Consider the following 16,455-nt stretch of genomic DNA (forward strand, 5'->3'; position numbering starts at 1 on the left):
GGGCTCTGTCTCTTGATCTGTAAAAGATTGACTCTAGATTAAAAAAAAAAAAAAACAAAAAATAAAGTAATGGGGTCGCCATGTTAAGAAACCACTACTTTTCGGTGTTTTTCACTCTATCTATGGAACCGCAACAAAACAATCCTCAAAACGTCAGAAATCAGTTCGTACAAATTGAATTGATGTACTGCAAACAGGATTTCGTTACTTACATAATAATCTTATCAGTAGCACTACCATGAGTTGGCATAGAAACGCCACTATAGAAATTGTAAATAGAAAACTATTGTCATTTTGCTAGTGAATAACATAACTACTATCGTTACGGTATTTCTTGACAACGTCTGTCAAATTAATGACTCATGGGACCGAATTTGTATGGCAATAGATCATAATGACATTCGCTAGCGATTTGATTTCGATAGGTTTTTTACGTATCGAGTTACGCCACTACGGATTTTAGTTCTACGAGTAACCACCAGAGGCGCTGTACAATTTTTCATACATTTATTTTACGCAGTCGCTAGCGAGTAATACTTTTGTAAACTCATGGTAGTGCTACAGGACATGATAGAATTTAAACTTTGTTTATGTCGCATAAGCATCTTATGTAAACACGTATCATCACGAAAATTCGGTTTAATCAACCGGCGGAAGTATGTTTGTAATCTGATACAGTGTTTTAAGAACAGACCATCTCAAGATATTGTAAAGGAAGTTGTAAATTTCATTGTGGTTTACATGTTGATTCATATCGCTATTTGAATATGTGAAAGTCAAAAATGACTGGATCGAATATTATTTTTTACGTTTTCAAAAAGTTTACTCCGAGAAAATTTGCATTTATAACATGTAAAAGTAAAATATGCAGTACAATGCAACAATTGAAGGTGGTAGAACCCTTTGTGGTTCGACTCCGGCGGCACCACCGCCACACCTATTTCTACCTAATAACAGCAGTGTTAGGCACTGCTGTGTTCCGGTTTGAAGGGTGTGGTAAGGGAGACAGACTTTTTCGAGGCGTTCCAGCTTAGTCCTCAGGGGTAGCGGCGCATCTGTGACCGACCTCAGGTAGGAATATCTAATCCTATCTGGGGTTGATTACAGATGTCCATGAGCGGCAGTAGTCACTTACCATCAGGTGGACTGCATGCTCGTCTGCTACGCCTTTATTATAATAATAATAATTTTAAAAAATACTCTATCATTTTACCATTGGATAATTTTGACGAAACTTTTGAATAGTAGGTCAATGATATTCGATCTTCGAAATTGTATCAAATACGAAGATCGCACATCGCTAACTTGCATTAACAATCACGTTAATTGCGAACTTCATCTAATATGAACAGCTCAGTATATTCAATTATATTAACGAACAATCCATTACTCAGGTGTCAATGAACGTAGCGGGAGCCATTGAGTACAACCTCGGAGCAAAGCTATCTTTGTCTCAGATTAATCTAATTATATATCTGTGTTTATCCACAACTCACAATACGTGTAGGTATGACTGAGTAATATCGTTGATAAACGTAAAAGAATCTAGGTAGGTATATTTACACAACAAACTGCGCATTTGTCACCCAGAATAAACATTCTTTTAGTCACCACAACATCGTAATTGCAAATTACAAACCTTTTACCTACGCATAGGTACCTCCTCATTTCACACATCTCCTACTTAGTAGCGCCATTTTTATAATAACACTAGTTTTGCAGAAGTAGCGCAGAAATCGATATTACATTAAATTGCAATAAATAATTTATCGCTATTTATATTTGTGATAAATCTATAAAAAAACTCCACGTGAACAAAATTAGTTCTCACTTACAGTATGTATATAAAGAAACTATCTACAACATTTATCTTATATCAACGGTTTCGGCTATCCATTAATCTCTGGGTCATTCACCTCCCTCTTTTATATATGAGTCATTATAACTCAATAATTTTAGCCTTATTTTAGTCTACTAAGAAAATTACTCCTATTCTTCTTAACACACGATGTCAATGACCGTGAAAGCCTCCTGAACTCGCAATGTGACCGAGCAGACATGGTGACATGGCAGACAAAACGAACTTTACATATATCGTCACAAAATACACATATTAAACATTTAATTCTACGTAAGTGATTTAGTAATTTTAGTATAGTAGCATTGTTATTAGTTTTGAAATAGATACGTTTATTAAAGCATTTGTTGTGAATAGGTATCCATTTTTGTGCATTGCCATTTGATTAACGTTTGGTTCTCTAAAGAAGAAAGTAGATTCTATCACGCAATGGAATCTTCATATCCCAGGTAACGTACCTGTATTTTTTCATATGAGTGCATCTTACAAATTCATTATCACTTGTTCAAACGGTGTAGTGAAGTGAAACATCTTGAGTGTGTGCAGTCTACCATTTCGCAATTGGCCAATTTGGTAAACCTTGCTCACTTTGATAAAACATCCGTGCCGAAAAGTTTAACGACCAAAAAAGATGAATTCATTCGAAAAAAGAATCATCCTATAAAATGTTTCATGAAATATTTTCAAAATAAATATAACGTGAAAAATTTTAACAGAACACCTTTAGATACAAATGTACACGAGAGTAACAAGTTACAGAATTGTAACTTAAATCGGCTTTTGCAGGACTGCGGAGCGAGAGAATGCCTTTGTCGTTGTATTATTTCCGAGTCCAGTAAGGTAGTTAGAAACTCAACAAAGCAGAATAGGATACCTGGACAGTGTCACTATTGTGATATCGGTTTACAGAGATTCGGAAATGCAAAGACAGTTTTAAACTAACTTTCGTGCACTTGCCGTCGGTTGCAGATTCACTCGATAAACTAAGTTTTAAGCTCATAACTTAAATAAACGTCTTTCATTATTATATATTATGGCATGGTATTATATTTTGCGGTTGTATACATATAAAAGAGATAAATGCAATTCTGTTCGGATAATTAACTGTCATACTTTTGTATGTATGTACCTATTTGTCTTCTTAATGGATATTCTCGTTGGTTACCTATATGAAATTTAATTTTTATTTCTAGTAAAATACATAACTGTTTCCATTAGTAGCACTAAATTGCTAGCACTAAATAGTGAACATTAAAGAAAGAATACAATCAATTGTATTCTTTCTTTAATCATTTTAATAGACAGGTTACGCGCACGGTTACACACACGGTTACCCACGCATGCTAAGACACAGTTTTAATTTCTTTATTACAGATGTTTCGACCCAGTTACATGGGTCGTGGTCATTTCATATTCGCCGCCACAATACGGATCGAAATAATTGCCATTATTAAAACCGCGTATCGTGAATACCTGTCCCATGTTAAAATGTTTCAATACCGCCACAATATAACTCTAAAATTACATAATATTAATAATTCCAAAAGGCTGTGTCCCAGTTTGCATGTTACTCTTTTTCGCCTACCTTTAACTTTATATTTTGTGAACCGTTTTAGCCCTACTGCCCTAACGCCGGGGGCGGTGGCTTGTTGAATAGCGAAACTGGAAGGCTTTGGAAAAATAAGCTGGTACTCAACCTGGCCTCGGTCAAGATATCATGTTTACGAACTTTCATATTCTACTAGCTAGTAGATATGAATCATGAGATGTCTTTCGTTCTTCTCACATTTTCTTTCCAGGTAAAGTAACGTTTTAGTTATACAGAAATATAGGAAAGTTATTGACCTTTTCTGTATTTGAGTTAAAATTTAATAGCAGTTATCCATTGGAATTCGAGGATCATTTTCACTCGTCACTGTTACATAACATTAATATAATTATTAGGGCAATATTAATGATATTTCGGTCATAACCAAATTAACTGCTTGTCGTATTAACACATGCTTTGGGCATAATAATCAATAACTATGTTTATAAAATTAGGTTAATTGGAACGTATAGTTCATAAAATTGCTTTAAACTTTATAATATGGTTATTTAATTAGTTAAACATTGTACGTAAAAATAAAAGTGTATAAGGTAAATTTTTGAAGTGAGCGTAGACAGCAAACCTGAGATATAATAGTAAAGGGTGAAAAATACTGAAAAGAATCAAGATTATCAGTTATTTTAATCTATAGGTATTTACGAATATTTCCTTTGTGATTGTGAACTAATTCTCTTACTTTACCGTCTATTATTTCTATCCGGAATAGGATAAAGATTATGCGACTCAATGAGATGGCGCGATAATACAGCGTGTATTTTTTTTCGAATCGATCTCTTTCGATTCCTGACTCTTGTTTCCTTTGAGCATTTATCGCTATTCGTTTCAGTTTCGGATTTCGCCGTCCACCCCCACTTGAAAAATTCACCTGCATTATCCAGAGTACAGATGGGCACACCTTCCATTGTATTTACAGGTAATATTTTCTGTGATCTCATGCTGTCCTCTTCGCGACATGTTCCACCGGTAGTCGAAGAACCTAAGAAGCAATGAAATTATTTATACAACAAATGTGGCATCGGCGGTTGAACACTTACCAACTACATTTTATATAATGAAAAAGACGATTCTCAACCAAAAATGTGTACGGTTATAAGTGTAAATTTTTTGCCATCTCTCTGTAGGTCACAGACATACAAGTATTCGTTGGGGTATTGAATCTGTTTGGTCTGTGTATTGAATCTCTATGGTAAATTAATCCCTTTCATTTAATTTTCCCCTTCATTGCGTTTCGTGTATGTCTATGTTAACATTAGATATCTAGTAAGCCTCCTCTCAGCCGATACACGACGTGGGAAGCAGAATTCCTACCTATAGTGTAGCAAGTGTTGCAACTGCATGGAAGCGATAAAGCTTCTGAGCACAGCCTTGTGTTTGATGTGTGTGAAATGGTGTGAATGCAATCTGACGTACTCGTACATATGAGTCTTAGGCTTCAGAAGTGGTATGTGTAATCGGCCTTAGATAGAACCCCTACATTGCGTTGGTTACAAACGTCCATAGGCGGCAATGACCACTTACCATCACAGGCGGACTATAAACCTCATTTGTAATTTCAATATTTATTTATTTTTCTGCACATTCCTCCCCACGTAGACAGGTAATATGACGTGTAACCTTTTGGTATTTGGTATTAACTTTTAAGCACTATCAGTACTACGAACAATTGACCAGACAAGCATGATTCTCTGGAGCAGAACTTAACCCACCACTCACCATCTCCACAGAAGAAGGCCGGCGGAAAGCAGGTCCTCCTATATCTGAAATTCTACCGCCCCCTTAAAGAGTTACGGATGGACATTGGCATGTGCCTACATAATATTGATTTCTGAACTCCTTAGCCACTCCACCTGTATCCACCTCTGCTTAGGTCGTGTCACAGTCTACAAGTTTATATTTCCCTGGTCCCAAATGCTGGCGTAGTACTTACTCCATATACTTCGCTTACGTTTTACCATCATGACGTATCTGATGTAATCCACCGGAAATGGTGTTTACAATGTCGTATAAATGTCACATTCTCCGAGATTTTACTAAAATATAAATTCAAGTGTTATTTTTCTTGTTACGGCTTTGAAAAAAAAATTAAAGAATGTTACGTTTAGATTTGTAGTATTTTGAAAAATGCTAGTTACTATTAGATATTTTGCAAAATATGTACAAAGTTTCCATAAAACGGAAAATAAAATCATTCTTTTACGAACATGGCATACCTTCTCTGACAACAAATTGGGAAAACGGCGTTCTGAAGGAGCTTTCATCCCGCAAAACGAGACGAGAAGGGAACAAGTAGAAATAGTTCGCGAAGTGGTAAAATGTTTTGCTATTTTTCTAAGATAAAAATAGGAAAAGAATATTTTAACTTGAGTGTCATATAAAACACGTCAATGGCTATATTATAATTTCACTATTGAAAATAATATTAATAACAATTCGAAATCCAAACGACATAAAAAAGTGTTATATGAAAATTGGTTTGAGCGAGATTTATTCGGAATTTATCGAATTTATAAATCGCTAATCTATTGATTTAATCCTTTTGAATGTTTATATCCCGTAAATAAATATAACAATGCCTTTGTAATCAGCTGGAACCTGTTGGAGTGTGTCTGTAAGCGCGGACTTCAAGCTCATTTGCTAAAAATAATAATAACGTGAGAATGTGACTAAATGGGATGAGACAAAAAAGGGAAAACTGTTAGTGCTATTCAGTTCACAGTTTAAACAAACTGTTTTTTATCACTATTAATCACTAATGTTTTTCTTATTATTAGAGACTAGCTGACCCGGCAAACTTTGTACCGCCTCAAAATCTATTTATCAAATAAATTTCATATAAAATATATCCTATGTTACTCGTGGATAATGTAGCTTTCGAATGGTAAAAGAATTTTTAAAATCGGTCCAGTAGTTTTTGAGCCTATTCATTACAATCAAACAAACAGACAAAGATACACTTTAATTTGTATGTGAACATACAACGGTAACAACTTTCAGAACTTCGATCATTTATTAGTGACCGAAGTTTTAGGATATATAATGTGTAATAGCATTTTTAAAACAAAATTCATTAATTTACCGCATTCATTTATTTACTAACGGAACGTTTGTTCACTGGTCCGTAAACAGACACAGTCATACAATTACAATTGGTGCTTATATTTATTTTGACTTATATACTTTGCGTCCTTTTATAATACCTAACAGTTCATGTTTTACGTACAATGCCCTGTAATTATTTATTTTTTAATTGATAAGGAATAGGAAAAGAAATTAAATAATATATAATCAATTCATTATTACTATAATTATTATTATACGCGAATCGAGAATTGTTCACCTAAGAGTACCTTTTGTTTTTTTTTTCTTCTCGAGGGGGAAACCTTCAGAAGGTACCCGGTGCCGTGGGAGCGACTCGGGTTATGTGGGACTTTTACCGCACTAAAACCCCCCCGGTGGCCGTCCTCGGCGCTGCGTAGAGGACTCCGGGATCTCCAAAGGAACGCGACCGGAGTCCTCTCAGCGCACTGCCCCGTCAGGCTCCGCCCAGGTGAGTTACCTAAGAGTACCTAGGTAACCAATATGATATGATATGATAACTCGCGTCTACAATTGTTCATATAAAAATATATTTATGAAAGAGTCCACCTTAAAATATTTTGTTTATTGTTACTAGGTAATGGTCTGAAATTTGACTTTACTCTTAATTTTATGCATTAACCCTTTCAAGATTTGACGTCGCGACTGAAGCGCAATGTTGTGTAAAAATTCAAGAGCAAAAAGTCACGACCGGCGTTTTGTAAAGGTCACTCTTTGTTATCTCACTAAAATACGAAATAGCCTGGAACGAGCCAGAAAAATCATTTTGTAACAGCTATTAAAATTTATGTTTCAACAGTTATTGGCGGTAGCGCCTCGCTGAACCTATATTATAAAATAGAAAAGCATATTTGGGATTAACCCCTTTCAGAGTTCCATACCCAGAGGGTAACAAACGAGCCCTATTACTAAGCCTCCGCTGTCTGTCCGTCTGTCACAGGGCTGTATCTCGTGAACTGCAAATAATAAGCACGGAGTTTTTGCTGAGTATGTATAATGGTGGCCGCTATAACAACAAATACTAAGAATATCTTCATAATTAATTAAATATACATCTTCAAACATAATTAAAAAAAAAATTTAGGGAAATCTTTGGCTCATTTCACCATGCTGCTCCCATAAGTGGTGGAAGGGTAACAAGTTATTACCAAACCTGTATTGGATATTTTCGCACCGCTCATAAGATCTCCGATGAGAGACAATGCCAACAATCAAGACCGACGACTTAACATGCCCTTCAAAGCATGGACGGCGCGTATGAAATCTACCCATCATCCATCCATCTTCCGACCGCGCTCGATATCGCTTAACTTTTTACATCGATCCACATTGTCGCAAGGCACTGCGCTTCATTTTGGGGATAATTGGGCTGAAATTAACTACAGACCTACAATTGTATACAGGCTGTAGAGATACGGTATTGTGAGGGGTTAATAGGATCAACGCTTAATATAAAGTCAGCCGTTAAATTTGATTGGAATTTCATTTTAAAATTGTCTGATTAATGTAAACAACACAATATGCCGTGTTTAATCTGTAACCGCATGTTTTAATGGTATCTATTGGTTAGGGCGAATGAATAATAATTAACAAATAATAATATGAACTTATGCTGTATTATCGGTTGAGAGCTCGAATTAAGCCCGACTCTATTACCGCATAGAGTTCTAGCATCATCGTGGTGTAATGAATTAGTAATAAGAAATATCAACGCTACGTGATTAAATGATTTGTCTTTAATTTACAAGAAGTGTTTGTGCGTGAAAGTATTATTTGAATCATAATTATAAAAATAGAAGGAGGTGAAACCTTTTGTGGTTTTACTCCCGTGGAACCAATGGCACTCCTATTTCTACCTAATAAGGGCCGTGTTAAGCGCTACTGTGTCCTGGTTTGTAGGCTGTGGTAGTGAATAAATACCGAGGCATTCCAGCTTAGTTCTCAAGGGTGGCGGCGCGTCTCTGCCTGACCTCAGGTAGGAATCTAATCTTATCTGGGGAAACCTATAAATGCCCATGGGCGGCAGTAGCCACTCACCACGGTGGATCGCAAGTTCGTCTGCTGCTCCTGTATTATGAAAAGTAAAAACAATTTTTATAACATTACCTATTTCCTATAATTTTGAACAACTATCTTATTTTGACACATTTTTATAAAAATTAAAATAAGTTTAGTCGAATCCGTAGATATAACGATTTCAGAACAATTTATTTTCAGATATTCAAGCAATGCAGTTTTTACCGCCGCTCGCGGTCCGAATTGCAGTAGCTTTACTCCATATTCGTTTCTCTTTATAATATTTATTTTTATAATAACTTTAAGTTATGATAGCAGATAGCTTTTTGTTTATTATTAAAACAACAGTTTAGATTTATAGGGCTTAACCGTTTTCGCCTCTACTAGGTCCGTGCGTTGTAGAGTTTGAATGTTTCAATTTATTCGACGCATTCTAAGTTAATTACATACTAGAATACTCTTATTAATTAGAATAACTAAACTTGTAATTATTGTTTGATAACTTTAAACTTTAGTAGCTCTTTGAAGAAATAGATAATCTTCTTATGAAGATATAGCTGACATACCTAATATAAAGAATTATTATACTTACGAGTCATTTGATAAAACTTATTTACAAAGATGTAAATTAAATAACTATAATTTACATCTTTGTAAATAAGTTTTTTTGGGCTAGTATGGAGACGTGAGGTTACCACTTTCATGCCTGGTTCCATCGCAAAGCAGCTGTGCGTATATTGTGGTCGATCGCAGGTGCGTTACTCTGAGAGGACTTTTCATCCCTACCCTAGCACTATTCTTTTTATAATGTAGAAGTAGCATGCATGCCATATTATCGAGAGCGTGAGTTACTGGTTACTGCCGACCATGGACATTTGTAATTAACCCCAGATGAGATTACAGTTCTACAAGACATGACCCGCGTACGTTGCGACCCCTGCGAACTAAGTCGGAAGGATTTGGATATACATCTCTCCTACTACACTCCTCCCACCAAACACTACAGTTTGACACTGCTGTTATTAGACAGAAATAAGTGTGACGGTGCCACGGTAGTCAAACTACAGAAGATTCTACCACCTTCAACTTCTTTATTTTAACTAAATAAAATAGCGCAAACGTATGTTTTCGGAACCTTTTAAAGATTTTAATAAAGGCCTCGTTATACGGCAAAGATAACTCAAAACCGTTCAGCCAAGTTTAACGTAATGTTGAAATTCTCGTTAATAATGAACGATCCTTGTACCCCTTTCATTTGGGCTTCAATAGTGGAGTTAAATTATTCATAGTGGATGTTTAATTAACATTTTAATAAAACGATTTAAAATACATTTATAATCCCAGGTATGGAAATGAAACGAATCGCTTGACGGCAGGATTAAAGAAGATAAAAGCGGCAGAGGCTGAAGGAAAAATTGTGACTATTCCATACCGAGATGACTTTCCCTTGAAAGTAAAATATATTTATAAAGTGCGTGCACCGTCAATCCTTTTATAGATACATTTTGGAGATACACTTTATAGTCGAACGCACCATTCAGCTTTTGTACATGCGACCATAATTTGTTAGTTTGATGTCGCCAATTTTCTTGAAAGTCTTCGGAGATCAGATTAAGTATTGCTCGTTATATTATTAGGTAAATCTTTAAAACCTTTTGAATTGAAGGGCTTCCGGTATGAAAACCTTCCCTTGTATGGATCCACTGATATCTCCCGTAATATATTACATAGACTTATGTTCTGTACTTTGACACAGTCCCGTGATATGCAAGATTGCAAGCGAAGTTACATAGAACTATCTGAAAGATTTGAGTATTAAATTGTGATCTTATGATGCTTTAATCAACTGGATAATACTGATCAATATCTCTATGATCCGCATAAGAATATATGCTACTTGTCGGAGGAAGAAACTCGGCCAGCATTGAAATGTCATTAACTGTCATGTGTTGTCAATTCATGTCACATTTTATAAGCTGTTATTTAGTTTCACCTGTCCCAGTGTTTGTAATGAAATCTTGCAAGCTAAATTTCACCCACTTCCCAGTATCCGATTGAGCTGAGATTAGGCATGTATCTTTTTTACCCGACTGCCAAGGAAGGGTTATGTTTTTCACGCGTATCTTGTATGTTTGTCTTTCTTTATTTGATCCGATCTTACAAACGGCTGGATGAATTTCAACAGTTAAGATGTCATTATATTTGTCTCAATGGCCCGAGTGTCCTTAGATAGGTGTTAGTAAAAAAAAAAACAAAATGGCGGATTTTTGGCGCGAAATAGTAACACATTTAAAAAAAAAAGTTAACCGAACCTATCGAGTAGGGTATCAAATGAAAGGAAATTAAACGGAGATTATAAAAACATATTTGTATATATATAAAACAGCAAGGTGACTGACTGACTGACTAACTAAATGACTTTTTCATTTTTCAGAAATCAACGTACAGCCTAAACGAAGGACTTTACACTTCTGAAATTTTGCACATAGGTTCTCTATATAGCGTGAATAAGTACTAAGAAAGGCCTTTTGGAAATTCTGCCCTAAAGAGGGTAAATAGGGTAAAACAGTTTTTTTGAAATCCTTTAATTTTGAAGCAACTACTATAAAATTTTGTATTTGGCTTTCCGGATAGGAACAAGGACGCACTTATTTATCGCCTGCCGAAAAATCAACCCCGTAGAGGGTGAAATAAGGGTTTAAAGTTCATTTGAACAGTTGTCAATTTTGAAGCAAACACTATGAAATTTTGCATCAGGCTTGTTAGATAAAAATAATGAAATTCTACCTCTAACGAGGTAAAATAATGACCGAAACTCTGATTTACTGAAGTTATATATTTTATAGACCGTAAATGGTGGATTAATTTGCGAAATACGAGTAGTAACACGTTTTAAAAAAAGTTAACCAAACCTATCGAGTAGGGTGTCAAAATACAGGAAATTAAGAGGAGATTACACATACATTATATAATATATCTTATATATAAAATTCTCGTGTTTGTTACCGTACTCGTCCGAAACGGCTTCACCGATTTTCACCTAATTTTATATACATATTCAGTAGGTCTGAGAATCGGCCACTATCTATATTTTTTTACCCCTAAGTGATAAGGGTTGTTCACCCTTAACATTTTTTTATTTATTTGGCAACACAACGTTTGCCGGGTCAGCTAGTACATATATACTCGTATCTACACATCAAGATGACTGTCTGACTAAATGAGTGAGTTGCTGTACCAGAGATCGGCGCAAAGGGAAACCGCTGAACTTAAGCGTGCTGGAATTTTACACATTTTTTAGGTTCTTTATATAGCGTAAATGAGCACTACGAGGATAAAATAGGATAATATTGTTTGACCATATTTTGTTTTTGAAGCAGACACCTACTATGAAACTTTGTATGTGGCTTTCTGGATAAAAATAACGAAATGCCTATTTCACTGCTTTTGGAAATTCTACTTCAGCCTTTTTGGTGCAGTCGGGATTTTGATTTTTTTAATTAATTACTTGTTACACTCACTACTTTTATTATTATTGTTATTTTTATTGTTTTCTAATTTTTCTCCCTTTTACGGGGTTAATCCTTCAGGCACACGGGTTTTTCACCAAGTGCATTTGAGTGGTTTATAAAGCGGGTAAGTCAGTCATGTCTGTCATTTCGTCATCATTATTTGTAAGTAACTTACGTACTATTCGACAGCTGTTGAGTATGGCGGCTTTTTGCATTGTATAATATGTTTGTGGTGGAAGGTTAAGGATTTTTAAACTATTTAATAAATGTTTCGGAATAACACCTTTATTGTTATTACTATTATTACTTTTATTGAAGCAATTTGTATTGTAGGAAAATTCGTTTGAGTTAAATCGTACATAATAACAGGTACAAGTGCAAGAAAATACGGTTTAGATTTCTTTACATTGTATTATTTACAATTAAAGTTATCTATACGTATATTATTTTTGAAACGTAAAACACACCTTGTTATGTTTCAGTTTAAATTAATCCTGTGGCTATAACCGCTTACTGTAGTTAACAGTTGCGGTTTTAAATTGATGCGATAAAATATTTGAAATTTGAATACACATGCGTACATGCGTGCATGTATCGATGCAATATTACTGAAATGCTTGTTTTATTCAGCGTAACATCTCGATTATTACGAGGAGGTAAGAAATGCTAATCTATTCTTAAATTTTAGATAAGCGATAAAGATTTTAAATAACTTGATTTCAAAAAAATATGTACATCTGAATATTATAAATAAGTGTACCGTGCGTTTTTGGTTGTCTTTTGTCTCATATTCGTATTTCTTGCCGAAATGTAGCGTGGCATAAGCCAGTACGATAACAGCTATTCTCTTGATAGACACAATAGATTGTCTGTTTTAAAACACGACGCCACTGACGTCACTTGTTCTAATAACGATCTAAAATGGTTTTATATGCTTTAATGATTCGGACTAAACGGGCCATTGTTATTTTGACGCAACGCATATTTTCGCCACAGCTCCTTAACATAGTATTTATTGGCAAACAACGAGGGTTTTGTTGCGTTCATGGGTATGAAGTCCTCTCGCGTAGCGTAACAATTACACATATTTAATTAGCAAATGCCGCAGCAGCATGTATTTACATTCAATAATTGTTTGACATGTTTACTGATGTAAGGAAGTAAATAAGCTAATATGTTAATCGTTCTTCAATAAAAATACGTAAGATATAATAGTTTAAAAGAAAAAAAACTCAATTATTTGTTATCGACCATGAAAGACACGAATATTTATAAGGTTTCTTACATTCATCGGTCATGATGGCAAAACGTGTAGCGTTTGCAGTGTAACGGATTAAAAACTAACGCAAGCATTGTGGGGCGAGAAACATGATACAAGAGGCCAACCGGACGACGATCGTCCTTGGCAAGGACAGAGGTGACTCACCGAGCGGCTGGTGGAGGGCAGCGTGCGCGTCGCAGTCGGCACACACCGCCGAACGCAGCATCCTCTCTCGCTGCAGCCGCCGCAGCAGCTGGAGATGTTGTGGAGTGAACACCGTACCCGACCGCTCGCCCACCAGCAGCACGTCCCCAGCTTCCCACCATGCTTGCTCCCGAAGGGTCCCGTCCCGATTGAACAGCCCCAAATCCTTGTAACCCTCGGGAGGACTCAGGGCCCCCGGCTCCGGCTCCTGGTAACGCTCGCACGCACCACAGCCGGAGCATTCCTCGCCTTCTCCCTCGTCTGAGTAGCCGCACTCATCTCGCACGACAATAATATAATCGGCCTCAAAAAATTCATTGGCACTTTCATCGAAGACCACCCGATTCTTTTTGGATTTGCTGCCCTTTTTCAGTGATGATTTTAAATTTTCGTGGTCCTTGTTGTGCCGCGTGTCGCGAGCGGCGCGATCGCCGCGCATCGTCGCGTCTTATCGCGGCACGTTCGGCCGCCAAAGTGTCGGATCGCTTCGCGTGTCGGAGCCGAGGACGGCCGGCGAGCGGAGGAGCGAAGACTGACTGCAGCGCAACGCCGCGCTGCCTATCGATCGTAGGGACCGGCACCGGCGCCCGCCACCGCGCCGGCCGATGGAGGAACACCAATACGATTCCCGACTCGTTATAAACATGCCACCACCAAACTTTAATTGCCGACCCAAACTTTACTTTGTCGCGACACATGCCAGTCTTGACGGCGCTAATAAAAAAAAATACAAATTTTACAAAATACTTTAACTAACTTTAAGTAACTTTTAAAGTTACTCAAACATATAAAACTTTACAACTACGAAAATAAATCATAGAGAGGAGGTATTTACTATTTATTAAAATTTGCCTCGCGTTCAATTGTAAGCTGGTTCGAACCGCATCCACTCATTGTATAAATTTATGCATATTCATCTGTAAGAAGTAAACGAATTGTCTTATAGTAGATAGGTTCAGTTTAATCATAACATTCAAAAAATATGAAAGTAAAAAAAACTTTAAAACAAGTCGAAATCGTGACATTTAAATAAAAAACTTGTCGAAGTTACAACTGAAACAACTTATCGGCTTCGCTATCGGGCAAGTCGGGGCGGAATGGCGAGGTCTATCGTTAATACTACGTTACTCCATAAAAGTTTTCAATAAAAATATTGTTTTATTTCCACAGTGTACATTATAAAACATGTTTTTTTTTTTGTAACATTTATATTTAACTCACTTACTGTAAGACTTGTAAGTTTCGAACTAATTTGCTGCTTTTCAATGAGTAGGCAACTATTTTTTTCAATTTGTGGCATATAAGGCATAACTTTCTAAAATTATCGTTAACCTTTAGTTATAGGGGATTGAAATCATAGATAAGGATAAACACGAAAATAAATGAGAATAATTACTTTAGTAAAATTGATAGTTATTTATTACCAGTATATAAACAATATTTGAAAAAAAAAACCAATGCGATCGGGGCAAAAAATAAGACCACTGGCCAGACTGTAGTGAAATCATTAATCTATGTGTAGCATAGATTAGTAATGTGTAGGTACAACATATTAAACATTCTATTACTTAGTTAAAGCAGTGATTGGTAGTAATAGCATAGTGGCTTAAAACTCGGCCTCCCAATCAGGGGGTCCTTTATTCAAACAGGCACCTCGGATTTTTCAATTATATTAGCGTGCAAAAAATGTATTACCGGTGGCAAAGGACGAACATCTTAAAAAAAACTTAGACGCTATGGAGTACTTAAAAAAAAATCTCAAGTGTGCGTAATATCTCAATACCCACTTGGCCAGCGCCGTGGACTGTGGCCTAAACAGCTCTTAATCAGAGAAGAGACCCGTGTCCAGCAGTGAAACATGCGGGTTTGACATCGAAAGACATTAGAGTACAGTAAAGTTGGCTTACCTCATTTATACTGGCAAAGCAGCTGTACCAACCTGCTCTACTAATACCAGGCTTACATGAGGTTTTCAAAGTTTACCCGGTCTCCCAATGTTTACAGCTAGCATGTTGATTTGATTATTTACCTGCATTTAAAGTAATACTAGTTACGTGGAAACTAAATAAACTTTGGTATTTATGTGTCAGTTGCTATTTAGATTTTCGTAATACTGTTTCAATTTTACAATGTCTGCTATCTAATACGCTATCTTATAATTAAAGTAATGGTAGAACTCGTTGTGGTTCGACTCCGGCGGCACCTCCGCCACTCCTATTTCTGCCTAATAACACCAGTGCTAAGCAGTGCTAAGCGCTGCTTTGTTCTAGTTTGAAAGGTGTGGTAAGGGAGAAATACTTTTTCGAGGCATTCCAGCCTAGGAATCTAATCTTATCTGGAATGTTTGCAGATGTCCATTAGCGACAGTAGCCACTCACCATCAGGTAGACTGCATGCAGACGAGCTACTCCTATATTATAAAAAAGTAGCGAACGCCCAGCTTTTAAAAGATAAATTCGCGGTGTAAGAGTCAGATGAACGTATCTACATTTTGTCAATTTTACAGGAGAGCAAAAATAGTGTGAACATTGCAACGTAAGAGCTTTTACGTTGAAATGGTTCATAATTATGATATTGTGAATAAACAACATTCTATGCTTAAAAACGTATTTTTTGCAAAAAGTTAAAACTCTTACACCGCGAATTAGTCTCTCTGTTTGTTAATGCTAGCAACGCCTTGAATATTTATCCATGGAGCAGTTATTTTATCCTGATAAATTAATCTATTTTCCTTCCAAACTATCCTGTTCTTTCTATTAACTGTGCATCAGTATTTTGTTTTAAGTGCCCTCAGTTAATTATAATACTTTGTACTACATTTTATTGTCACGCTGTAGAAACATTTTTACCATGTACATACGTAACCGTATAAAATGAGGTAAAATGTATTTATACTAAT

The 16,455-nt window shown here is 36.1% G+C and overlaps 1 protein-coding gene across 1 annotated transcript in view; it reads right to left on the minus strand.

Annotated features, from left to right (window-relative positions):
• The window catches only part of LOC140743600 (uncharacterized), a 235,745-nt gene extending 221,667 nt beyond the window's left edge, over nt 1-14,078 (minus strand). Inside the window, exon 1 of the mRNA XM_073075014.1 lies at nt 13,518-14,078. Coding sequence (XP_072931115.1) covers nt 13,518-13,995 — 478 coding nt within the window. The 5' untranslated portion in view covers nt 13,996-14,078. The remainder of the gene's footprint in view (nt 1-13,517) is intronic.
• Nucleotides 14,079-16,455: the final 2,377 nt, after the last annotated feature.

The sequence above is a fragment of the Epargyreus clarus genome, unplaced genomic scaffold (assembly GCF_041222505.1).
Source record: "Epargyreus clarus isolate Ecla_fem2 unplaced genomic scaffold, WU_Ecla_fem_2.2 ptg000007l, whole genome shotgun sequence".
In the NCBI taxonomy this organism is placed as follows: domain Eukaryota; kingdom Metazoa; phylum Arthropoda; class Insecta; order Lepidoptera; family Hesperiidae; genus Epargyreus; species Epargyreus clarus.